The 26,499-nt window shown below is 46.3% G+C and overlaps 1 protein-coding gene across 1 annotated transcript in view; it reads left to right on the top strand.

Annotated features, from left to right (window-relative positions):
• The first annotated feature begins 4,982 nt into the window (after positions 1-4,982).
• FAM83F (family with sequence similarity 83 member F) overlaps positions 4,983-26,499 on the top strand; it is a 37,494-nt gene continuing 15,977 nt past the window's right edge. Inside the window, exon 1 of the mRNA XM_031937838.1 lies at positions 4,983-5,643. Coding sequence (XP_031793698.1) covers positions 5,158-5,643 — 486 coding nt within the window. The 5' untranslated portion in view covers positions 4,983-5,157. The remainder of the gene's footprint in view (positions 5,644-26,499) is intronic.

Here is a 26,499-nt window from a genome sequence, read left to right as displayed (position 1 = left end):
AGAGAGAGAGAGAGAATATATATATAGAGAGAGAGTGTGTATATATAGAGAGAGTGTGTGTGTGTATATATATAGAGAGAGAGAGAGAATATATATATATATATATATAGAGAGAGAGAGAGAGAGAGAGAGTATATATATATATATATATAGAGAGAGAGAGAGAGAGAGAGAGAGACTGAGACTCTTTTTTGCGTGTGTATGTGTGTGTATGTGTTGTAGCTTCTCAGCTCAAACACATATTTTGAAACACTAATATAGTAATCAGTCCTCTGGCAGCCTCTATTACTGAAAATACACACGTGCTTTAAATTAAAATGGGAAGGCTAGTCAGTAGCCCCATGTACTGTGGGGGTTTTTTTCATGTATTTATTTTAAACTTAAATTCGAAAAAATTGCCATGTACACAGCAGAACATGAGATTCAAAGTATAAAGCAATAAATGTTCATTTCAAGAAAGCCTACTTGATAAATACTAGTCATTGTGTTCAGAGCTGTCCATCTTTGCTTTGCTTTCTTGTAGGTTTTCCTGTGTTCTCTGCTGTGTACTCTTTATTCTTTTTTTCCCTTCTCCTCCCCCCTCCCCCCAAGAAGGCTACAATTAAGTAGCCACACAATTAAGTGTGGATATATTTATGTATACATTCATATATATGTACACAAACATACATATATAGATATTTATAATATTACATATATACATAACATTCATATATATCTTGTAACATATATCTTTCATAAGTCCAAGTCTTTCCATATTTTCTCACTCCACCAACTTATCATTTCTTACACCACAGCAATAATCCAATTTTAAATACTTTAAAACAATAATGATTAATATAGTTGACATAGAATATAGTTTCCCCACTTTTTTCTTTTGATTAAATCTATTTTAGTTTTAACTTTGTCTGAGATTGTGATTTCTAAACCTACTTTTTTTTAACTAGCAAGTTCTACTCCTGATCTTTACTATTATATTTGTATATATCTCTTATTTCCTATCCCTCCTGATTCCTCTGCTTTACTTCTACCAACTACCTTGCCTTGATATCGCTTAAGCTGTTCCACGCTCTAGTGATCCCTTCTTTCTCCTCTCCCCAGCCCTTTCCTCTTGCCCTCCTGTTTCTATCTGAATTTAGAAAACTTTTATAGCTTTCCAAATATATATGTTGCTCCCTTTTTAATTCCCATTCATCTACAGACTCTCTTATACCACTCCCCCTTTTCCTATTTCCTCACCCTCTTATTTCTTTCTGAATTTAGAAGACTTTTATAGCACAATTACTCTTTTTTGCCATTTCCCACGTGGTTTTACTTTTTAGAATCACATCGTACTCGATCCTACCCCAGTCTTTCTTTCAAACTGCCTAATTATTAATGACAATCTTAGACATGGTTTACATTTCCACATATAAAAAGTAAAGAGTTTGTCTATATTGAGTCTCTTGTAAGTAGTATTTGATGTTTATTATATATTTCTCTTGGATCTTACATGTCAAATTTTCTATTAAGTTTAGGTTTTTAATTGTTTTTTTGTTTGTTTGTTTTGGGGGGTCTTGTAATTTGTATTTGATGTTTATCATATATTTCTCTTGGATTTTATATGTCAACTTTTCTATTCAGTTCAGGTTTTTGGTTGTTTTGGGGTTTTTTTGGGGGGGGGAGGGTGTAACAAAATCCTGAAAGTCTGGCAATTCATTGAGTGTCCTTTTTTCCCATTCAGAATTAGGCTTAACTTTGCTGGGTATAATATTTTTAGCCACAACCCTAGTTCCTTTGCTTCTCTATATATAGTGTTTCAAGAACTATGGTTTTTTAGTATAACTGCTATTGAGTTTTGTATGATTCTAATTGTGGCTCCACTGGATTTAAATTTTTCTTTCTAGTTGCTCATAATATTTTCTCCTTAAACTGGGAATTTTGGAATTCGGCTACTGGAATTTGGAATTCTGTAGATTTTCCTTGTAGGATCTCTTTCAGGTGGTGATTGGTAGAATTGTTTGTTTGTTTTTTTTAATTTCTACTTTCCCCTCTTGTTGTTTTGTTTTCTAAAGGGGAAATCTGTGGTACTGAAAAGTTTTGGGTTGAGAGCCCCTAGGGTCCTCCACTCCCAGAATATTGATTGATTGGATTGAAGAGACAATAGATTATCCTTTACCTTATTTTTGCCAAAGTAAGGCAAGAGAGAGCACAGGATCACTGACTGAGGGGGAAGGATTTTAGAGGCATTTGAGTCTAATCCCTTCCTTTTACAAAGGAGAACAATGAGGTCCAAAAAGGTTAAGTCTCCAATGTCAGATTAAACCCTAAGTACATGAAGCAGAATCGAATCCTGAATTCTAAGAACTACCTTATGCTTTAAGGGACTGTTTACCACTATGAGGGAGAGACCAGCCTTGTCCCAGGGCCCTCATCCAGAGGACACATTAGATATAGCCTAGGTCAACCCGAGCCAAGTCATCAATCTTGAGCTGAAAGTCAGAAACCAGTTAGCCAACTTTCTCATCTTACTGAGGCTGAATTGCCCAGGGTCCCACAGGTGGAAAAGGGAAGAGGTAATATTTGAATCTAGATCCTCTAACCCCCGAGTCAGTCTTTGCATTGTCCTATGCCTTTTGGTGGTGGTGGTCCTTCCTGTTCAAAGAAAACGAGTGATATCATTGGGGATGTCGACTTTCCTGAAATTTGAATTTGGCTTTTTTGTGTACAATTTTAGGTGTCTATGTTGTTTCCCCCGATAGAGTGTAAGATCCTAGAGGGTAAGAACCGATTCCTTTTTGTCCTTCTATACTCCATCAGTTGATCAATCAAAAAGTATTCATTAAACACTTGCTTTGTATTGAGTACTGGGCTAGTTTGGGATACAAAACAAAGCAAATAGTTCCTCCCCTCAAAAACCCTACATTCTATGGGGGAAACAATATATACAAATCAGAACATACAAGGTACATGGGAGTGAATGAAAGAAAACCTTAGAGGAAACAGTCTTAGCTCCTGGGGGACTTGGAAAGTCTTCCTGGAGGAGATGACCCTAGACTTGAATTCTGAAGGAAGCCAGGGATTCTTAGAGGCAGCATTCTGGGCACAGGGCACAGCTAATGCAAAGACATATAGCTGGAAGATATCACTGGAGTACCCTTGGCCAGTATGGCTGGATCATAGAGTTCATGCTAAAGAATAAGATGTAATATATTTTAACGTGTTTAATATATATTGGATTACTTGCTGTCTAGGGGAGGGGGTGGCGGGAAGGAGGGGAAAATTTGGAACACAAGGTTTTATAAAGGTCAATGTTGAAAAAAATTATTCATAAATTATTATCCATCTATAAAAAGCTTTTAAAAATATATAACAAAAGAATAAGATGTAAAAGAGCGGGAAAAGTAGGAAGGCCCCAGGTGATGAAAATCTTTACATGTCCTACAGAGAAGTTCATGTTTAATCCAACAGGTGACAGAAAAACTGCTGTAATTCAGCAGTGGAGGGCGTTGAGGGTGTTGCTGACATAGTCAGATCTGCCCTTCAGCATCTGGGTGAGGGATGGATTTAGAATAAAGACCTGAGATAGAGAGTCCAGGCAGAATGTTATTACAATAGTCCTGCAGTGGGAGTAGAGAGCAGAGGACAAATGTGAGAGGAAGGCAGAAAGAGGGGGAATTTGCAAAGGAACAAGGGATTCGAGTATAAGGAATAGTTCAGAGTCGACCCAATTCACCAAAGAGTCAAGATTTGGAAGGGAAGAGAGTGTCATCAGAACTGAGGTAACAACCTGGGATAACACTGACCAATGTTGGGGTTGTAGGTCACGTGAGCACAGGGTGAAGCAGGAGGAGAGCTGGAAAGATGAAATATTGTTATTGAATAAAGAAAATTCAGGTTTTTTTTAAGATAAGGAAGTAGACACTCAAGTCAAAATCAAGGGTATGATCATCCTTGGGTGTGGCTGAGGTGGAATGAAGAAATCAGCCATCCTGGTGATTAGATTGAAGAAAATGGGAAATTAGGATATTTGAAAGAATATCATCAGCATCTGACTCATTTTTGTTGTTAGTCAATTGTGACTGACTCTTCATGACCTCCATTTGGGGTTTTCTTGGTAAAGATACTGGAGTGCTTTGCCATTTCCTTCTCCAGATCATTTTACACATAAGGAAACTGAGGCAAACAGGGTGAATGACTTGTCCAGGGTCATCCCGATAGGAAGTATCTGAAGTCACATCTGAACCCAGAAAGATGAATCTTCCAGGCTAGACCCCGCTGCTCCCTATAGTAGGTGTTTAATAAATACTTGTGGATCGATTTCAGCAGCTAACCTTTGATCTGCCGGAAGGCGTGTGGGGCTGGAGAGGCCCAAAGTGACCAGAGAGTGTATGGAAGAAAGTCTCTCTAACCACTCCGACCTTCCCTGTGAATACCCCACTCAGCCCATCCCTTGTCCTCCCCCACAAATCTGCCAATGGGAAGAAAGCGAGAACCGAGATTGTGTATTGGAGCAACTTGTGTCTCGCACTCCGTAAGTTGGGTGAGAAGGGATCACGTTTCATTTCAGTTCTGGGTATCTTCCCCTGGCTCAGGGCTCTAAAAAGACGGCCTTTGCCCAGGGAGTGGTGGTTGCATGTCGTGTGACTGAATAAAGCAGGCCGCAGGAATGATTTAGGCCTCCTCCCTTCACCCTAGTTACAAATGGGGAAACTGAGGCTCGTGGTCCCAAATCAGAATCGCAAACGGCCAGAGGTGGAAGGAAGAGATCTCGGAGGGGAGTCAGGGATCTGCTCTTCCTTCTGAGCACATTTTCTTTCCCAGGAAAGCCGGGGGATTCCCCGAGGAAGGGAGCTAGCAGGAGCGGGGCAGGCAACCTCCCTTTCCCGCACACGGCTTCTCCTCACCCTTGCCCGGACAGCGCTCGCGTTCCGCGTCCCTGGGCGCCCCGGGTGCGCCGAGAAGACCCCGGGGGGGGGGGGGGGCGGTTCAGCTGGTTCTCGGGCCCGAAGCTGTCCCGCCAGGATTGGGCGGCGCCCGGCCGGGGGGCGGGGCTCCCGCCAGGTGAGTCTGGGGCCCGGGCCGGCCCCGCCCCGCCGTGGGCGCCCAGGTGCGGTGCTGCCAGAGCCCTGGGAGCCCCGAGCAGAGCCGGGTGGAGCGTCCCAGCCGCTGGCCGTCATGGCCGAGTCTCAGCTGGGCTGCCTGGACGAGGCGCACGTGAACGAGAAGGTGACGGAGGCGCAGGCCGCCTTCTACTACTGCGAGCGGCGGCGGGCCGCCCTGGAGGCGCTGCTGGCCTCGGGGGACCGGGCCTACCACGAGTTGCTGGCCAAGGAGCGGCTGCGCAACTTTCTGTCCGAACCCGAGCGCCTGGCGCTCCGGGCCGACTGGCGCCCCTATGAGGTGCAGGCCCCGGGCCCCGGCAAGGGCAAGGGCAGGAGCAAGGGCCAGGCTCCCGCCCCTGCCCCCGCCGAGCCCGCAGCCTCGCTGGCCTACTGGCCCGACCGTTCGGACACCGAGGTGCCCCCGCTCGACCTGGGCTGGACGGACAACGGCTACTATCGGGGCGTCAATCGCGTCACCCTGCTCACCCACCCCCCCAAGGAGGAGAAGGCGCCCCACCTCAAGGAGGTGGTCAGGACGATGATCCAGCAGGCCCAGAAGGTAAGCCCCCTCCTCGCTCCAGCCTGCGCCCCACGCTGGGACTCTCCCCCTCCCCACACGGGGCCCCGCAGTCTGACTGGAAGGGGCCCCGGAGAACCCCCGGGCCGGTGGAGCAGGCCCAAAGGGAGCCGCGATTTCCCGGTGCCAGCGCGGCAGGTAGCGCGCTAAATGGGTTGGGATGCGGCTCCCGGGCCTCGAGCCCTGCCCTCTCGCCGCCCACACACCAGAGCTCGGCCAGAGCTTTCAGTTTCACGGCTTTCTCCCGCTGGGATCCCAGGGCCCAGGCTGGAAGAGGCCCGGGGCCATTCGGCCTGGAATGACGGAGAAGCGGCCAGGGTGCAGTCACGCAGGGGGGGGTGCATCTCCTGGGATTCTGGGCAAACTCCGGAGCATCTGCTCCAATCCTTACAGAGGAGCAAACTGAGGCTCCCTCCCAGAGCTGCGGCCGTTCTCAGCTATAACTAGCAGCGGGAGGATTTGAACCCAGCTTTTCCGAGTCTCCTGACCCAGTTCTTGGCACACTTTGCAGACTGGATTCTGACTGCAGTCGCCTCGCCCAGCTCCCAGCCCCCACGCCAGTGTTGCCTTCCAACGTGGCTCTGGAGAGGGATGGGGCTGTCTCCTCTTGGGCTATCTCTGCTCACGGGGCTTGGGGACCCGCCAGGACCCGGTGACCATCAGAGGGTCACTTTGCCTTACTGAGTCTGCTTCTTACACCTATATATTGATGAAAATGTATTCTCACTGCCTCCTCACAGGACCTCTAGGAGTGGGGTGCTCGGCGAGCCGGCCCTAAAACTACCGAAGTAAAAGTTATTTTGCTTTTTTCCCATCCCCCCACTTCCCTGGTCTTGCCACTTTGGTTGACTAGCCACACCTCGGTAGGTGTGTTTAGAAGGTAAGGCCCCACCCCCAAGCTACTGTACCCTGGGGCCAAGCAGAGGATGAGCTGGGAAGCCGGCTGTGGGGGAAGGGGCGGGGGAGCCGGAGACCTCAGCCTCTGGTTAAAAGGGACTCCCTCCTGGGAGACCACCCGTAGGGTTAATGGGCTGCTGGAGGAGGGTGGGGGAGCTGCCTCTGCAAAACTCTTCTGGGAGGTCGAGACCTTGGGCCCTCACTCCCCAAATAGGGATCCACTTCCTTGTCCAGCCCCAGTTGACCTTTGGATTTAGACCTGCTTTCCTGAGATGTTGTCTTTCTATAGGAGAAAAGTCCTACGGGAAAAGCTCCAAAGGGTTCTGGGAGGTGGGGCTCTTGGAGAATGGCTTTGTTTCCTCTCTGGGAAGAAAGGGGTGGGCTCTGGCTTTGTTATCTCGGGCCACCTGACCGGGATGGACTTAGCCCGGGGATTCTGCTGGGGGTGGGGGAGATCCTGGTTAGAAGTGTTAACCCTTCCCTGTCTGGAATGAGTCTTCCTTCTATAGAATTGTATTCATTTATCCCTCCCTCTACTTGTACCACACATACAAAGAAACACAGATTTAGAGCCGGAAAGGATTTTAAAGTCCTTTAGAGATCTTCCACTCCTGACTCCCAATTTGGGAAATTTGGGATTGAAATCCAAATGTCCCTCTCACTCCTAAACCCAGTGTTCCTTTTCATCTTCCACTCCTAGACTGGTACATGAGTCTCCATTGCAAAAATCTGACGCTCACTGGCTTACTCTATAAACTCCCATGGTTCCCTATTACCACTAGAATTAAATAAAAATGTCACACTTAAAGCTTTTCATGACCCGATTCCAGTCTTCTTACAAATTCTTTCCTTTCTTGTGCCCTGCAGTCTACCTCAGGAAAAAGCTACCAGTGCTTTTTCCCAGGCTGACCTCCATGTCTGGAACGATCTCCCTCCTCCCCTTCATCTCTGAGAATGCTAGCGCCTTCCAGAGTAATTTCTACAGCAATCTTTTCCCTATTCCTTACCCCCATTATCTTTTCTGTGGCTTATATTTATATGTGTACATGTCTGAAAGCAGAATGGATCTCTTTTGCTTTGGGTCCAGCACAGAGATCATGGGATTTCATTGGGATAGAGAACCTTCAGATGGAGGAGCTCCATTTCCCAAGGCAGTTTGTACTTTGAAGGTGTCACTTAGAGCTGCCCACGTCATGCAGCCAGTATGTGGCAGAGGCTGTACAGGAAATCGGGCCCCCTTGTGTCTGAACAGCTCTCTAGAAATACTTGATTAATTGATCTGATTTTTACCTGGAACTTTGATGGGGATAAAGGACTCTGGGAAGCTCCCCTAGGGCAAGGATTGAGGATGACTCTGGAACTGAACCAGCCTTGAGCTAGATGGGTCTGGTCCTTCTGGATTGAGTATTTACCAAGTCCAGGATACTATGAGAAAAATAGCACCAGAAGTGTGTGTGAGGGGGGGGGGGGGGGGGGTTCAATTGGATTCAACACCAGTGCCAGGGCAAGGATGCCAGTTCTTGAAGGAGGAAGAGAATGAAGAACTCATCTGAGATTTTGGCTAAAAACACTGTAAAAACAAAAATAGACTACAATGTCAACTCAGCTCTGGTCATCAAGATATATTTGAGTATCTACTGTATACAGGAGACCAGGATACAAACTGTAGCATAAGGGGAAAGATCACTCCCTTTTCTTTGGCTTCAGTGCCCTCATCTGTAAAATGAGAGAATTGAACTGGAGTGATCCCTAGGGTCCTTTCCATCACTAACCCCTGCTCAATCTAATTTGTCAGGGTTTCAGTGCTTACTCTTGCACCCAATCTCCCAACTAGGAGTCCCCTGGACTTTCTACTCTGCCATTCTTACCTGTGGGGTTTCCCAGTCTCCTGAGTCTATTCATCTGAGTTCTTCCTTCTTCCTTTTCACTCAGAGAAAGGAAGCTGCTTGTTTTTATTGTTCAGGCTATGGAAGGGCTGAATGAGGGGTTGTTCAGCATTCTTCCAATCTTGCCAGATGGAGAATATTGATACCAGCTGTGGTGAAAGGGAAAGGGCGGGACAGTGCATTGATAGAATAAGCAATGGGGTAGAAGGACTTGGGTCTTATTATCAAATCCTTCTTCACCTTCCCCCTATCATATACCCATTTCTATTGGCCTTTTCCACAATGGAAAGGCAGAAAAGGTGAGGTTTAAGCTAGACCCAGAGTTAAGGTGTGTAGGGTAGGTGAAGGAATGTAGAAAAGCATCCCCTTTCGCCTTTACAAGCATCATCATGAACTTTTTACAGAGTCGGGGAATTTAAGATGAGAATAAACAAGATAGGTTAGGAGCCTAATGAGAATACTCATCTGATGAACCATCCTTTCTTCCTGAAGTCAAGATTTTTTTTTTTTTTACAAATCAATCAATGTTAAAAATCAAATGTGAAATCAAAATTTAAAAAAAAAACTACCCAGATATAGGATAGGAGAAGATGTGTCTAGAAAGCAGCTGGTATGAAAAAGACTTGGATTTTATGTTTTTTATGAATCAATGTAAAGTCCTGCACTTGGGCTCAAAAAATCAGCCACCCCAATATAAGATAGAGGAAGGTATGTTTAGAAAGCAACTGATGTGAAAAGGTTTTAGTGAATGCAAATTTAGCAGTGTTACATGGCTATCAGGAAATCAGAAGGGACTCTAGATTTCATTAATATAGTCATGAGTTAAACTAGACTCTTCCTTTTCTCTCTCCACACTATCTTTTCACGATTTATAGATTTTCTTCCTCATAGCTGTCCTATGAATCAATGTAAGTATTCTCACAAAGGAACATTATAGTTTTAGAGCTAGAGTCTAATCCCCTCATTTTACAGATGAGAAAACTGAGACTCAGAGTCAAATGACTTAACCCACTCACTGTCTTAACAATTCATCTGAGGCCACATTAGAACCCAGGCTTCCTGACTCCAGGCCTGGTATTCCTTCTGACTCTTAAATGGCTTTATCCAAGATCACATAGCTAGAAGAAATAAGGAAGTGATTATCTCACTGGGCCCTCTCCAGCCAGACTATATCTGAAGTGTTGTAATCAATTCTAGGAGCCACATTTAAAGTAGATGGATGAACTGGGGGGGGGGGGGGGGGGGGGGGGGGGAATGACAAAAATAGTGAGCCAACTTGAAACTAGACTCTTTGAGGAATGACTGGAGGAACTAGAGAGGGATAGTGTGAAAAAGAGAGGGATTAGTGGGAGGTGTAATTTTCATCTTCAAATATCTGAGGGATTCTCATATAGCAGAGAGATTAAATTTGTTCCATTTGACCCCAGAAGACAGACAATTATAGGTAAAAATTACAGAGAGAAGATCTGAGGGCTTAAGAAAAGAAATTTTCTAGCAGCAGAGCTGACCCCTGGTAAGCTGCTCTGTTAGGTAGGTGAGTGAGCTTCTCGTCACTGGAATTATTAAAGCAGAATGGCTAACTGACAATTTGTGGATTGTCGCAGGGGGGGATTTGTTCAGATTTGAGCTAGATAGCTCCCGAGGTACTTTCTCGCCAGGATTCTGTTTTCTGTATTCATTTGGCCAACCAGAGATTTCTCTGCTCGCTTTGGCGTCATTCTATCCATCAAATTACAGAATTGCCGAGTTGGGAGAATCTTGAGAGATAATGCTTGAGTTGAAGGTAGCTGGCTATTATGGGCCCCTCTTAATCTTTTCTTTTTCAGGTTAAATACCACTTCCTCTGACCCGGAATCACTTCTGACACTTGTATGGCCTAATTTTTGTGGCTCAATGGAGAGTGTTGGATTTGGAAATGAAAAGACCTTAAATTAATGTGACTCCTAGCTCTGATATTTAGCAGCTGTGTGGACCTGGGCAAGTAGATTAACCTTCCTGGACCTCAGTTTCCCCATCTAAAAATGAGAGCGTTGGGACTCCTTCTAGCCCTAGATCTGGGATCCTACACAACCCCAGTGTATCATGATAGGGTATTTTCTGAAGGGAGCCTTTGACTGAGACAGGACTGGCTGGGGAGACCAGGGAAAGAGATGATTACAAAAGGCTCTCCTCACTGTGGGCTGGGATGATTCATGTTTTTATAGAGCTTTGTGGTTTAAAAGAGAAAGGCAGCCTTCTATAGTGGACAGTGAGCCAGTCGGAACCGGGAAGACTTGACAGGACCTGCCCAGCTGAGGGACTCTGGGTAAGACCCTTCACCTCCCTAAGACTGCATATTTCAGAGAGGGGCCTACCTGTCTTGCCAGAAGAAGTTTCTTCATCTGTGAGCTTTCTATGCAAGTGAATTCTGAAGTTTAGTAAGAATCTTTGGGGTTGAACAATCCTGGGGATTAGCGAATACATGTATGTTCACCCCCATTTTTCTAAATGTTGAAATTGGAGGGCACCACCCAGCTAGGTGGTGCAGTAGGTAGAGCACCAACCCTAAAATCAGGAGGACCTGAGTTCAAATCTGGTCTCAGACATGTAACCCTTCCTGCTGTGTGACCCCAGGCACGTCACTTAACTCCAACTGTTTCACTAAAAAAAAAAAAAAAAAAAAAAAGGGGGGGGGGGGGCAAAAAATAAATAAATAAATAATACATGTGGAAATTGGGCCAAGAAAGTACTCAAAGTCACAAAATCAGTCAGTTGGTTGCTAGTACTCACACTCATGTAAAATCCCCTGCTCTCTGTCCCATACTATCTGGAAATGATGACAGTGGAGGCCAGGCTAGTTAACAAGTGGGCTGGTAAATGCTTTACAAGTCTGAACCGGAACAAAGCAACTGTGAACAGACCAGAACCTTCAAGTAGAATATTAAAGGATCCTATCTGGAAAGACATTTGGAAACCATGGAGTCTGACCCCTTTATTTCTATAAATGAGGAAACTGAGGCTGAGGGAAGTAAATGGTCATACAGCTAATATGTGGCAAAGCTACAATTTGAACCCAGACTCCCAGCTCCAAATCCAATCCCAAGCTTCTCCCAAGACCACACAGTCGGTGCTAGATCCCAAATTTGAATCTGGGTCTTTCCAACATTCTTGCAAGAAGCCAAGCTGACCTTTAGCCATCTGTACACTTCTTCAGGACGGGTAACTCTTACTACCCTGCACTGATTGTGGCTGTCTATGATGTGCATCTGTGTCTCCCCAACAGACTATACGCGCAGTGAAGGCAGGGGTGTGACTCTTCTGGAAATACTGGAGGGCCTTGCCTTTTCCTTCCCCAGCTCATTTTACAGATGAGGAAACTGAGGCAGACAGGGTGAAGTGACTGACCCAGGGACACACAGCAAGTGAGTGTCTGAGGCTTTACTCTTTAATTTCTCATAATACTGAATACAGTACATTGTATAGAAGAAGTATTTAGTAAAAGTGAGTCAGTAAGCCTACTAGGACTCCTGAAATGTCCACCATTAAGACCTCTTCTTTGAATTATGGCCTGCTAAAATTCATATATATATTATCCACAAGGCCTCCCACTTGGGGGAGAAAGCAGAGAGAGCCCTGATGGCCTGGGACATTGCTCTGGCATATTTGGGGATGGGACCTGGTGGGAAATAACCAGGAAAAATCTGGAATATGAGGGAGAGCAGAGTTGGGGGTAAGGGGAGACAGACAGACATACAGAGATGTGACAGAAAGACAGAGACAGAGAAAGACACAGATTAAGAGAGAAAATATTTGGAAGGAATATAGGAATGGCAAGGAGGCAGAAGACCTTCCTTTGAAAGAAGTAGGTTCTATCCAAAAATAACTTAACCTTAGAAATCAAACTTGGAGAGGAAAGGGAGGAGAAAAGGTGTCTGTTACATGCTAGGCATTATGCTAAGTGTTTTACTAATATTATCTTGTTCAAGCCACTAACCCATTTTACAGAAGAGGAAATTGTGGCCGGGGGCAGGGGGCGGGGATGGAACTGGCTGGCCCAAGCTCCCATGATGGCGCCCCATGATAGTGACAAAATGTCTCGGCTGATCTTGTGATATAGTGATGCTCCCTTTGGTCCCTGTGTTTTATCCCAGATTTCTCTGCTTGGTCCTTAAGACCAAATGTAGTTGATTAGAGGGAGGGTTGAGACCAACTTCCCTCCTTGGTCTGTTATCATCATCATCATCTACTGACAATTCATTTCAGACTGACTGGATGTCCAGCTATTCCCTGAGTCTGACATTTGCTCAGGCCCCACATCATGGGATCAAGGGGAGGAAGGAGATCGCTCTTTCTGACCGTCTCCATGACACAGTTTAGTGTGAATTTGCCAGAAAGTCTGTGGCTAGGTATTAATTGCATAACTGAGTTAAGCATAGTATACAACAGGTTTGAGGATGGGGAGACAGAGGGAGAATATGGCCACCCTTCCCTCAAGGAGCAAGAAGTCCTCATTATTCAATATAAAAATCTTCCTGTGGGCATAAAGGCTACTAGACGGCAAGGCACGGTGGAAAGAGCATTGAGCATCAGAAGCTGTGACTATGTGACCTTGGACAAACATTTGATTCTGGGAGCCTCAGTTTCTCCATTTGTAAAATGGGCATGATAGCTTGGCTGGATTGCTATGAGGAAATCACTTTTTATACATCCTAAAGCATTTTAAATTTAATCTTTTTTGATGAAAAATATCCCTCCATTGCCTGGGCTAGGCTTCTATATCTAGGCTTCTGTTTTCCTTCTCAAGATGTGTAAAAGTACTTTAGAAAAACTAGAGGGTTCCTGTTGAGGTCAGGAAGGTCTTGGGGAGCTCCCCACGAAAGCCGAAGCTTTGGTCAGGTTTGCAAGGGCAGCGGGCACATATTGTAGAATGAGGGCCTGTTTCCTTCCAGATGTGCCGCCTCTGGTCACCAGTGCTGGCACTCTTGCCCCCCCCCCCCCACACACACACAAAGTCACTGTGCGTACACATGGCATTTCATTTTCTAAGTATATGTTGTAATGTATATGTAACGGCCAGTTCCAATAGACTTGTGATGGAGAAAGCCATCTACATCCAGAGAGAGGACTGTGGGAACCGAATGTGGATACAACATGGGATATTTCACTTTTTGAGTTCGTAATCGGCCCACAGGGAACTCCTAGACCCCGTGCAGCGCCCCTAAAAGCAGGCCGTTACGGCACAGATGACAGCCGCATAAGTCAGTGACAGGATACCTGGCATTTGTCTTTTTTTTTTTTTTTAAACGCCTTAAGGCGATGCTCAGAATCCTGTCCCAGCCTGTCCCTGCTTTTCAGACTTCAGGAGTTCTCTCCCAGGTGGCTCCTGGCTTGAGAGAAGGAAACATCTCTGTAGCTCCTCTGCCTTCTCCCCCTGGAGCCCAGGGACCACTAGCTCCGACTGTCCCCACAGAGGGGTGGGCTCTGTCACCAGGCCCTGTCTGAAGGGGCTGCCCAGGGGGTTTGGGGAAGGCTGCTCTGGATGTGGTGAGAGCAAGACGGCAGAGCCCATTGATCTGTGACCGTGTTTGTTTTCTATATCTGAACATTAGGGGCAGCTGGGTGTTGCAGTGGATAGAACACCAGCCCTGAAGTCAGGAGGACCAGAGTTCAAATCTGATCTCAAACACTTTCTAGCTGTATGACCTAGGCCTCAATTGCTTCAATAGGTAGGTAGGTAAGTAGATAGATAGATCTGATCATTGTGGTAGAAGTGAAGCTTACTGACAAAGACCATACGGAAAGGAGAGCTTGGAAGGAGACTACTGGGAAGGGGAGAGGAAGCTTGAGCCCCTGCACACTGAGGGGGAGGTTTGGGAGAGAGGCAACAGATGCACAGGCTGAAGACAGCTTGCTGACATATCGACGCGATTCTGGGCACATCGCAGAGTTTTCTCCTCTTTAAATCAGAAAGTTGGATTGTAGGCGAGGTCCTTGCTTCTGGATCTATGACTGTACTTGTAGAATTGAAGGAATGTCGGTGTCCAAAAGGCCTTTCTGTTGGGGAGAGATCCGATTTGTTCTCTGGTCCCGACTGGAACAATAAGTAGGTGTTGCTAAGGGGCCAGTGTGGACCTGCCCTGAGCTAAACCTTCCTGATAATTAGAGCCACTCCTGAGTGGAACGGGCAGGGATCGGGAGGAGGGAACGGGAAGCCAGCAGGCTCCCCCTCCTTGAAGGTCTTCAGGCAAAGCCCCCTGGCTGGTTCTGTTTCAACTGGCCTAGATGGCCTCTGGCTGACTCAGAATTTGGGTTTCTCTTTCAGCGCTACTATTTTTGGAAGAGGAGTTGGGAAGGAGCCCTAGAGGCTGAGATGTGAGGGTCCAGGCTGTAGCTGAGTCAGGGAGGACGTGAGCCAGTGCCAGAGAATGAGCATCCTGCTGGGCCCATCCCAGAGAGGAGACCAGACCAGCAGGAAGCCCATTCTGGGGAGGGGGCTGCCTAGAGATCATCCATGATAGGCAAGAGCGAGGAGGGAATTGAAGCAGGACCTTCCTCTTGTCCTTGGCTTTGGGGAATAAATGATCTAGAATCCTCAGGGAGCCAGAGGAGGCTGGTATAAGAGAAGACTTTGCCACTCACTGGCCATGAGGCTTTGGGCAGGTTGTTCTTCTCCCCTCCCTCCCCAGGGTCTTAGTTTCTTCTGTAAAATAGGGGAGGGAGAAGACATGGGCTAGGTGACATCCCCTCTGAGAACTATGAGCCTTTACTTCAGTGATAGTGGATAAGTCACTTCCCCTTCTATCAGTCAGATCTAGAGATGTGGCTTTGGTCTCCAGGAGACTCCTGTGTTGGGCTGTGGGAGGTCATGACTGTGAGCCTGACATTAGACCATGAGGCTGACTACACCTCCTGCCAGTAACCCCTGGCCCTATTCTTCCCTAAGTCCACCCAGAGAGTCTATCTGGTCTTCTGAGGACCTTTCCCTCCATTTACTGGCATTGTGTGGATTCTGTCTGAACTGTGGGCTGACCATTCATTGTTCCCAACTCCTGGTCCATCTCCACACCTTGATTAAAGACCTACTATGTGCCAGGGGAGGGCAGTGGCCCAGTGGACTTGGAAGCAGAAAGGCTCATCTTGACGAATTCAAATCCTGCTTCGACATGTATATTTACCAGCCATACAAATTGCTTAATCTCAAACAAGTTAACTTTAATTTTGCCTCAGTTTCCTCATCTCTAAAAAGAAGGAAATGGCAAACCACTCCCCAAACGGGGTCACCCAAAGTATTCTCTATCCTCAAGTAGCTTGTACACTGTAAGAGGAGACATGTAACATCTAAGTGTCTATGGAATAAAGACAATGTCATCTGGGGAAGTGGAGGCAATAGTGGGGTTTAGGAAAAGTGGCTTGGGACAGAACTTGGAAGGAAACTGGGCTTTCCAAGAATCCCAGGGAAGGAAGGGAGTGCGGTCCAGGAATGGGAGCACAGCCTACACAAAGGAACAGAGGCAAGGAATGGGTCATGGAGAGAAGGAAGGAAGGAATCTCTCTGGGCACATCTTGGATCATAACTACAGCTGGCCCACAAAGCGCCTTCTCTCATTCAGTCCCCGCCATATAGCCTTGTAGGAGAGGGATAACAGAAGTCATTTTTCTTTTACAGTTGGAGAAACTGAGGCAGGCAGGCAAAGTGATTTGCCTTGGGCCGCCCAGCTGCTAAGTGTCTGAGTTAGAATCTGAGCTCCACTCTTACCCAGATCCTGTTCACTGTACCTCAGGGAAGTTCTGGGTACACATGGGGATACAAGGCTTTGGGGTTTGCTGCCCCACATGCCCAGCTCTGAGGTTCTATGATAATTTGGGGGGGGGCAGGAAGAAGGGAATGTTTTCTTTCCCTCACCTTCCTTCCTTGTCCCCCAGGCTCATCTTGTCGACACTGTCTTATTCTGTCCGGGCCCAGCTAGGAAGCTGGGTGCTCCCTCTGGGCCCAAGAGGATCGCTGAGTTCCCGTCAACTTCTCCCTGGCCTTGAGCCCAGACAGACCCTGAGCTGGGGCAGCCGCCCTCTGCCTCTCTCTGCCCTGCCACGGGGCAGCCGCCCGGGACATTGTTGGCAGCTCTCCTTCCAGTAACAGGGAGCATGTATAGAGTGTCTGATGTAGGGGAGAGCATGGAGAGAGGGCACCCGGTCCGGAGCCCTGGCTGGGAGGGAGACCGTATGGTGCACGGCCACAGCTGTTCTCCTGACGCCCAGCTGGACCAGCCCAGTGGCACAGACCAGGTAAGAAAGGAGGCCCAAGGGCAGCTGAGTTTGGCTCTGGACCAGCCTCCCTCGGCTGGTTAATGGCTGCTATCCCAGAACCCTGCCCTGCCAGTGCCCGCTCCCCCAGGCCTCGGGCCCAGACGTTCTGAGCCAGCCAGAGCTTCCTGTTCTCATGGCCCCTTCTCAGAACTCTGGCCACCCTCCATTTTCTCACACAATCGAGTTTCTGCTCCTGTCCCATTTAAGGCTGGAAGTGTGTGACTGACCTCAGGAGAAGGAACTGGCTCTGAATCTGGAGTCACAGCTTCTGACTTCCAGATCCAAGTTCTTTCCCTGAGGGGACCAAATCTGTACCAGAAGCTCATTAAGATTAGTCAGGAAGGGCTAAATTTGAATCCTGCCCCAGACACTTAATATCCCCTGTCTGCCTCTGTTTTCTCATCTGTAAAACAGGGAAAATAGTGGCACCTGTTTCCCAGAGTGGTTATCAGGATAAATGAGACATTTGTAAAGTGCTTAATGTAGCATCTGGAACATAGTAGGCACTTCATAAAATCTTGTTTCCTTTTCTCCTGGTTGTGTGATCCTAGACAGGTCACAGTCACCTCAAAGCTTACTCCTTTCACCTTAGAGTGTGAAAGAAGTGGAAATGGAGCAGAGCCTTCTCCTGGTGAACCACTGGCTCCTGTGACTTCAGTGATCATCTCTATGCCAGCCCTCCAGCTATCTGGGTCAGTTCAGGGGGTTTACTCCTCCGCAAACCTTCCTGGATCTCCTCCTTGTTGATCCCTTCCTCTTCAAGCATTATTTCTTGTTTTTCACTCCACCCATGCACTGTAAGTAGATAGAACGTGATCTCCTTAAGGGTGGGGACCCTCCAAACACAGTCCAGAAGCGTTGAATCAATGATCGCCGGATTGGGGAGCTTTTTCTGAGCTTCTTCCCAGAGGCCAGGGCACCCTGGGAACTGTATAGCAGGCATTTCATTATATCTCCTTAGTGAACCTAAAATAATATAACCTGGCTACAAACAGCTGGGAAACTGTTGCTTACAAGGCTTGGGAGGGGGTGCCTTTCCCCCTCATTCCTGGCAGACTTCCGGCAGGGCCAGGCCGGTCCATCGTTCTGGATCCTGGAAGGAAGGGATGGGATGCTCAGCTCCGATGCTTCAGACACTCGGGGAAGGGGAGGAGGGGGAGTCCCGGCAGGAGCCGAATGGTGACATTCTCACTGGGATCCCTGAGATCGGCTGGTCTGGTTTCCATTGTTCTCCAGCTGACAAAAGCCAAAGCCAGAGGCTGACTGACTGGTCCAAAGTAATGTGGCTAGAGACTGAATCTAAGACTGGAATCCATTTCCTTGCTCGTCATCTCCCCACTCTCAGATTCACATCCGTTATCTCACAGCCTGAGATCTGGAAAGTGGATTTTACTAATCCACAGCTGAAAGCAATCTCCACTACACCAAAGCTTCTTACTGTGATTCAAGACCCCTTATGGATTCTCATAACTGAAATGCAGGAATCACAAAATTATGATTTTCTTCCAGGAAATGTTTGATTTGTATACCTATTTTATATACCTATAGCCCTAGGGTCAGGTGAAAAGGGGTTGCAAGTTTAAGAAGCCCTGCACTGTAATATGTCTGACAAGGGTATCCATTCTTTCTTTGGAAACCTCCAAGGACAGGGAGCTCACTACCTCTAGCTGGGACAGTTCTCATTATTAGGAGACTTAGAGCTGAAACTGGGCTCTTTGACACCTCCCTCCTTTGCCTTTTGCTCTCTCTTACACCTCAGTCTTTCAAACATTCAAAGACAGTTGTCCTATCCCTTCAAAGGTCACTCACTTTTTCCCCTCTGTCCATCTTTGGTCTTCTCTCTTCCAGAACAAACATCCTCATTTCCTGCAAGTGCTTGTCTAATTCTCAGGAAAACTTTTCCAAGAAGTCAAGATTGTCATTTCTGTTCCTATTTTTCAGATGAGGAAATAAAGAGGGGAAATGAGGTACCCAGGGTCACATAGTACATTATGTACTGTGCTTTCTAGAGCCTCCAAGTTGGGGCGCCAAAATGTGCCATCTGGACTAGCTCTCTGGAGGATCTCAGGACCAGCCTGAGGCCTTGGTCTTAGTAGAGGAGTGATGAGGCAGGGCCCCAGATGGATGGTCAAAGATGTAATCCCTTTATTTCCAGGTCTCTCAGCCTCTAAATACTTTGGTACAATTACATCCCTACAGCACATTGAACATGTGCTAAGTAGAAGCACCTTGCTATTATTATGTAAACGCCTCTTTTACTCTAAGTATCTCTTGTTTCACGTAAAACACACAGGTTGTCACATAGCCCTTGATTTCTCTGGAAGGGCGAGAGGCCCAGAGGGGAGATGAGCCAAACCAGACATTGTCAGTAGGTTCCCTCTGGGCTCAAGGGGGAGAGTTCCCTCACTATCTGTGACTCTGTACACAGTAAATGGTAACCGCCAACATTCTTAGACCAGAATTCTCTCCTGCATGTATATGCTGGGAGTGACTGCAGCTCAGTATTTCCCAGAAACCAGAAGCCTTTTCCCCTACAATGGCTCCCTTGCTTAACCTAGAAATTTCTTTATCTCCTCTGGCTGTGATGTGATAATATTCTCATTCTAAGATAAGCTCACAAAGGGAATGATCAGGATATGTACACCAAGGCCAGGCGGTGTAGAACCAGCCACAGAAAGGACTGGGGGCTCAATGTGGGGGGTCACAAGAGTCAAGGAAGGCTTTATGGAAGAGGGAAGGCTGGGGCTAAAGCTGGCTTAGCTGAAGTCCTGAAAAAGGAGAAATGTTTGAGTTATAGGATTAATGAATTGAGAGCTAGTAGGGACTGCAGAGTCTACCCAGAGCAGCAAGCATTGACTTTGAACTCCAAAGATCTGGGTTCCAATTCTGCATCTATTACTTAGGCAAGCCCCCATATGTTTTTTTTTTTTTTTTAGGTGCTTTTTCTTCTCACCTTTTTATTTTTCTGTCACAAGGGCTAACTCCCAGGGTTGTGGAGGACAAAGGGAATAAGTTTGGAAATGAAGGGGAGAGGAATTCAAAAGCTATCAATAAAAAATAAAATTAAGAAAAGATTGTGACATAAATGTTTAATATTTCAAAAATGGATGGGGCAGCTAGGATAGAGCATCAGCCCTAAAGTCAGGTGGACCTGAGTTCAAATGTGATCTCAGACACTTAACACTTCCTGGCTGTGTGACCCTGGGCAAATCACTTAGCCCCAATTGCCTCAGAAAAAAGAAAAGGGGGATATCATGGTTTCAAACTTCCTCAGCATCCATGTGTATTCTTGAATATATATTTCTTTAAAATGAGTCTTATTTCTTCCATGAAAGAGACCTGAGAGGATTTTTCTCTGTCAAAAGCAGTGAATTAGTTCTCTCTCCTAGAATGGAAGAAATCACTTTCTTTAAAAAAAAAAATAAAAATAAAAAAGGAAAGGACTCTCTAGAGTGGAAGGGGACCATTTCCTTTCCTTTGAGGGGATAAAATGGCCGATGTCTGGCCCTCCCCACAATTGACATCTGCTTGCCAATGTCTGTCTATCTGGAGCTTCAGGCTGGGGTTGTAATCAGCACCACCTACTGCCTGACAGCTGGGGATAATGGGATGACTCATTGGGACTGAACAAGGGGAGGTGATTTCCACCTGGGTGCTGGATTTCTGCAGCCCAGACTGCTCCTGGAGGCTGCTCTGACTGTCTCAGGAGAGCTCAGAGGTCTGTTCAAAATGTATTGTCACGTCCATCTGGCGCTGGCGTTCGAAGTGGGTAGGGCTGAAGTGTGGGGAGCACTCCTGACAAAGGAAAAGAAACTGGGACCATCAGCAAAAAGGAAGGAATTCAATTCCACCAACGTTTAGGAATCACCTACTGTTTGCAAGGAGTAGAAGTAGTCCACCAGCATTTATTAAGCACCTACTATATGATCGGTCCACAAGCATTTATTAATCACTTTCTAGATTAGCCCATAAGTATTTATTAATGTGTCAGGCTTTCTGCTAAGCCTTGGGGTTACCAAAAAAAAAAAAAAATGGCAAAGAACATTTTGTGTTCTCAAAAAACTAAAGAACAGTAGGGGAGACAACACACAAACAGCTATGTGCAAACAAGCTTAGAGACCAGATAAGTTGAAAATAATCAACAAAGAGAAAGTATTTATAGGGTTTGGGAACAGCTTTTTGGAGGAGAATTGAAAGAAGTCAGGAGGCAAGTGTTCCAAGCAGAAGAGACAGAGTCAAGAGACTGAGTGAGTTGTGAGTGGAACAGAGAGCCCACCCACTAAATCCCAGGATGCATGAGCGGTCTGGGAAGGGGAGGCAAGGGAGCATAAAGGGCTTTGAATGCCCGTGTAGGATTTCCAGTGAAGACCCTATCACAGGGTCGGGTCTAAGCTTTGGGAAGATCAATTTGCAGGTGAGTGGAAGATGACCTGGAACCGTTCCTCCAAACTGCACCAGATTGCCATTATCTCTTCCTCTGCTTTCATATTCCAGCCCACTAGGATACAAACTCCCTGGAGGCAGGGACTGTTTCATTTTTGTCTCTGTATTTGTCTTCAGGTCCTAGACCTGGACTTGGCACACAGTAGGTACTCAACGAATGCTTCTTTTGAGTTTTTTTTTAGCTTTCCCAAATAGGATTGGGATTCAGGGCTTTGATAAACTTAGTTTAACTTTGGAGAAAGTCCTTTGAGGGCGGCTCCTCCTGGAGCGGGCCTAGGGTAAGTTTAGTCAGCCAGGCTTGCCTGGACTCCCTCCCTGCCCCCAGGACTGGGGCTGACTGTTGATGTGGGCCCAACTCCGGCTGTGTCCCTTTGTTTTTCTGTACCTTGGGGATCATGGGTGGTATGTCTCCCCTGGTAACTGGAGGCCAACCAAACCTTGATGCTTCACGTCACTGGCCTTGGGAAGCCTGGAAGATGCGACTGACTCATAACCCTTCCTGACATGTCTAGATTTGCAGGGAGGACTCGGGGTTCTGGGAAATCTGTATTGGACTGGGAGGTAAGCATGGGTTCCATCTTAACCATAAGTTATTAGCCGTGCAACTTTTGACTCCGTCTCTGGGGATGGGTGGGTGGGATAAGGTGATACCTTTTTCGAGAGGTCTTCCCTTATGGGCTTTCTCTCTCAACATCCCATGAGATTTATATATAAATTGTGTTTCCTTATCTCTGACTCTGTTGTAGTCCCCTTAGTTTACTTGAAATTCCTCTAGTGCAAAAGTTAACTTGTTTATAAGTTTGTATCTCACGCCTGGGACAATTACATGGTACGGTCCCGAGCACTGGTCCCGAGTTCAAATCTGACCTCAGACACTTAGTGTGTGACACTGGGCAAGTCACATCACTCTGTTCCCTCATCTGTAAAATGAGCTGGAGAAGGAAATGGAACCCCTCTAGGATCTTTGCCAAGAAAACTCCAAATGGGTTTTCTGCAGCTACTCAACAACTTCCTGTTTACCACAGTAGGTGGTGGTTAATAAATATTTGCTAATGGATTTTCCCTGAACTCTTTAACTTCATGGGGTCATAGGCTATTAGAGTCAGAATTAATCCTGGCCTTGGGAGGAGATTTCTATGTTTTGTGTGGCCTGGATCCCCTCTGGAAATTGTTCTGCTAAAGTCTGTGGGTGGGTTCTTAGAATAATGTTCCTAAATGCATAAAAAAAAAATATATATATATATATATATATACACACACATACATATGTGTGTATATAAACATATGTGTACATATATTATTTTATGCACTTAATGCATAATATGCATTTATGCAAAAATATGCATATATACAAATATATTTTGTGCATTTAGGAACATTATTCTGAGAGAATATATTATATGAATGTGTATGTGTGTATATGTGTATGTATATATATATGTGTGTGTGTGTGTATGTATATATATAGTGGTAAAAGAAGCCAATAATTTAGAAAATTGTGAAGATATATATTTTTTTAAAGTCCATAGATTCCAGGTTAAGAAACTCTGATCTAGTCCATTCTGCTCGTTTTACAGAAAAGGAAACTGAGTCATAGAGATAAAAGGACTTGCCCAACATGATCTAGTTCATGAGTTCTAGGATCCTAAAATTATAACTCTCAAGCTAAAAGGGAACTCAGAGCCTGGATCCTCTAATTTGGCTTGTTCCCATCATGCCATAAAAGGCTATGCCTTCAGATCCACCTTACAAAGACCCGGTGAGGGATACAGAGGAAGGGATTGCTGGACTATACAAAGAAAGAAACTTGGGCCCAGAGAGAGAACGACCGGTGGTGGAAGTTACAGGGAAGTAACAGGGAGTTACAGGGAAGTTACAGGACAGCCTATTCTGTCCAATAACAGAACAGGCTGCAAGCTTGGTTCTTTGGAGCTCTCATAGGCTATGAAATAATTTATTTCTGAAACCAGGGCCAGTGTCCCTTCGTGATATCTCTGTGACCCAGGGGCCTTCTCAGAGGGCAGCAAACTTGTCCTATTCTCGATTTCCAAGGGAAATGTCTAGTGCTCACCCAGTACTCCATCTTCTTGCCATAACAGTCATCCCGTCCTCCCCAGTGGGACAAGGAAGAACAATTTATGACACTGAACTGTGTTTTTATGGTCATCAGGTCATCCTGAAAGCTTTGTTTATTTAAATAAGCCCCAGTTCTCCCTTATCTACTACTGGCCCAGGCCTTATCTCCCACTAATCCCACCTCCCTGTGCACAACTCTAGTCCATCCACCACCTCTACTCCCTTTTCTCAGCCTCCATTTCCTCCTCTGTAAAAAGGAATCTAGCTAGATGATTTCCAAAAGTTTTTTCCGGCATTAAGAATGAAAGGTGGGGCATGGGAGGATTGGCCAGAGCTAGAAAACAGATCTGTGACTAAGTCCAAGAAGACACAATAACATACGGCTTCTAAAAGAGTGTCTTGTAATTCTTTGGTAATGCTGGATGATGAGCACAATATCCTTCCCTGCTTTTGAGTCTGAAATTCAATTTATTTCAACAATTGTTAGGCCCTTTCTGTGTGCCAGGCCCTGGGCAGGTTGTCTTCCCCAATAGAGTGTAACTCCCTGAAGGCAGGGACTGTTTCAATTTTGCTTTTATATTCTCAATTCCTACCAGGAATACAGTAGGAGCTTAACAAATGCTTATTGGTTCATTGTTTGATTTATGATATATGACCTGATTCTCCCATTCCACCCTGTTGTGTGGTCAAAAATCAAGAAGCCGAGTTCCAATTTTCACCTCTGACACTTACTGCCTATGGTGACTTTGGGCAAGTGACAGATCTGAAACTGAAAGAGATCTCCGAAATCTTTTTACAGATGAAGAAACAGAGAAAATGCTTGCCCATGGCCACATGTAGGCTCAGAAATCTAGAGCTGGAAGAGATATTAAAAGGTTATTGAGTTCAGCCTCCTATTTTACAGAGGAGGAAACTGGGGCTGGGGCAAGGAAAGGGTTAATGAAGTAATTTGCTCAAAGATATCCTGCCAGGACTTTGGATTCTTCAGATCCAAATTTCTATTAACCCTGCTCCCACACTAATTCAAGGAGGGAGTGAATGAGCATTTATTAAATGCTTATTGTGTGCCAGGCTCTGTGCTGAGCACTTTACAAATATTACCTCAGTTGATCCTCTCAACAACCCTGGGTGGGAAGGGGGAGTAGATGCTGTTATTACCCCCCTTTTATGATTAAAGAAACTGAGGCAGGTAAGTTGGGACTTGCCGAGGATCATCCAGCTGTTACTATCTGAGGCAGAATTTGAACTCGGGTCCTTGTGCTCCATCTGCTGAGCCATTTTGCAAGCTAAGTGCAGCGTCTCAAATGCAGTGGAAGATCCTTAGAAAATATGACAAATGAAAGGGAAACTGGCTTAGCTTGCTTTAAAGCCCATTTGCCAGCCATGTGACCCTAGTTACATGGCATTAGTCTTGGAGTCTCCCTCAGTTGTTGCATCTGTAAAAAGGAGTTTTTGTGGAGTAATGGAAAGCATGCTAGAGGGCTTGAGTTCAGGTTCTGCCTTCTCCTTAATTGCACGTGACTTTGGGAAGACCCCCTCCCCTCTCAGGGTCTCAGTTTCCCCATCTGCTAAATGAAGTGGCTGGACCGACAGGACTGGTAAACTGGCTCCCTAAATGTTTTTACTGCCTCTGTCACTGGAGGGGGGATGCTGTGGTCGCTGTCCATTGGGGAGCTGGTGCTAATCTGGCAGATACAGCCTTCGGGGGCTTCAGCAGGCTCATGGGGAAGATGGAAGGAGAGCTGCTGCTGGCGCTAAGGGAGGACTTCCGTTATTTTTAGTATCTGATAGTAATTAAGGAGCCCAGAGGGGGAATTAGTGGAGCTGGGCTGTTTAATTAATACTAAAAAGCAGGTAGAAGGGAAGTTCCCATCGGCCCCAACCTGACTTTCTAGCAGCAAGCCAGATGTGCCCTAGGCTCAATGAGAACACCGGGCAAGAAGCATTAAAACGTGGGGCGGGAGGCCGGCTGGTCTCCCAGCGAGCTTATCGGCCCGGTGACTTCCCCGAGTGACTGGCAGCTCAAATTCACCTTGCATTGTGGGTGCCGCCCGTGTGTGGGCAGCAGAGAGGAAAAAACAGACAAAGGTGACCTTGACATCCCTTCCTGGGAGTCTGAGCCTAGCACGAGGTGTTCAGCCCAGCCGTGTGGAGGGGGAAACTGGGAGTAGGGTTGGTACCTCCTTCCCCTCTGCGGAGCATCCAGACAGTGCGGAAGCTGTGGTTGTCCTGGCCGATAGCTCGTCGTACAAAGATAACACAGAACAGCAGGGGCTCCCAAAGGAGGGGGCTGGCTGTCAGAAGCCCGACATAACAGAGCTGAATGTCAGCTGGCACCCGGTGAAGCTGAGCACAGGGTAATTATCACCTGTTTGCCATGAGCGGAGAGCAGTGGATTTTTTAAAAATACAAATATTTTACTGTTTAATTTAGTGCTGATACAGCTGGTAGAGTCTCACCAGTGCATGGCAGGCTGCAGTCCCCTGTGATCCTGAGAGAAGAGACAGCACTTACCCTGAGACCTCCCTTTTCCTAACTTTGTGACTGCCCATCCCATCCTGGTTGGATGCTTACTACCCATGGGATCGTGGGCAAGATACTTCTTCCTACCTTGGTTTTCTACTCTGTAAAATGAGACAGTTGGACTCTGAGGTCGATTCCCTTTTTCTAGTTTCATGACTACCCACCCCATCCTGCCTTGGATGCTTACTACCAATGGGATTGTGGACAAGACGCTTCTTCCTGCCTCGGTTTCCTCTTCTGTAAAATAGACAATTGGGCTCTGAGGTCAATTCTAGATGCAAATCTGTGAACTTATATGAGTTCATCTCTTTGTACCTGTTTCATCCTCCATAAAGTAGACTAGGTGACTCCTGAGGCTCCTTCCATTCTTAATTCTGAAAAAGAGTTGGACCTTGAAGAGTGACTGAATGGGGTTTGAGTGGATAGAGAGGAGGAGGAAAGGTACCAGATATAAAGAACAGCATGAGCAAAGACCTGGAGGTAGGAAAGGAGAACCCCTGTTTGAGGGCCAACGAAGAAATCGGCCTGACTGAAGGGAAGAGTTTGTAGAGCGAGAAGAGTTGAAGGAAAGACTGAAAGGAGGAATGAATGAGATCACAAAGGGCCTTGAAGGCCAAAATGAGAGGACTGGACTTGATTTGGGTGGTTTGATCTGACATTTGAGGGTCAGTTTGAGAATGAGGTCAATGAGAAGCATTACTCTAAAATGCCATTAGAGGAAGATGAGGCT

Source organism: Sarcophilus harrisii, chromosome 5, assembly GCF_902635505.1.
Source record: "Sarcophilus harrisii chromosome 5, mSarHar1.11, whole genome shotgun sequence".
In the NCBI taxonomy this organism is placed as follows: domain Eukaryota; kingdom Metazoa; phylum Chordata; class Mammalia; order Dasyuromorphia; family Dasyuridae; genus Sarcophilus; species Sarcophilus harrisii.
The sequence above is the reverse complement of the archived record's forward strand: the minus strand, read 5'-3'. Positions and strand labels throughout refer to the sequence as shown.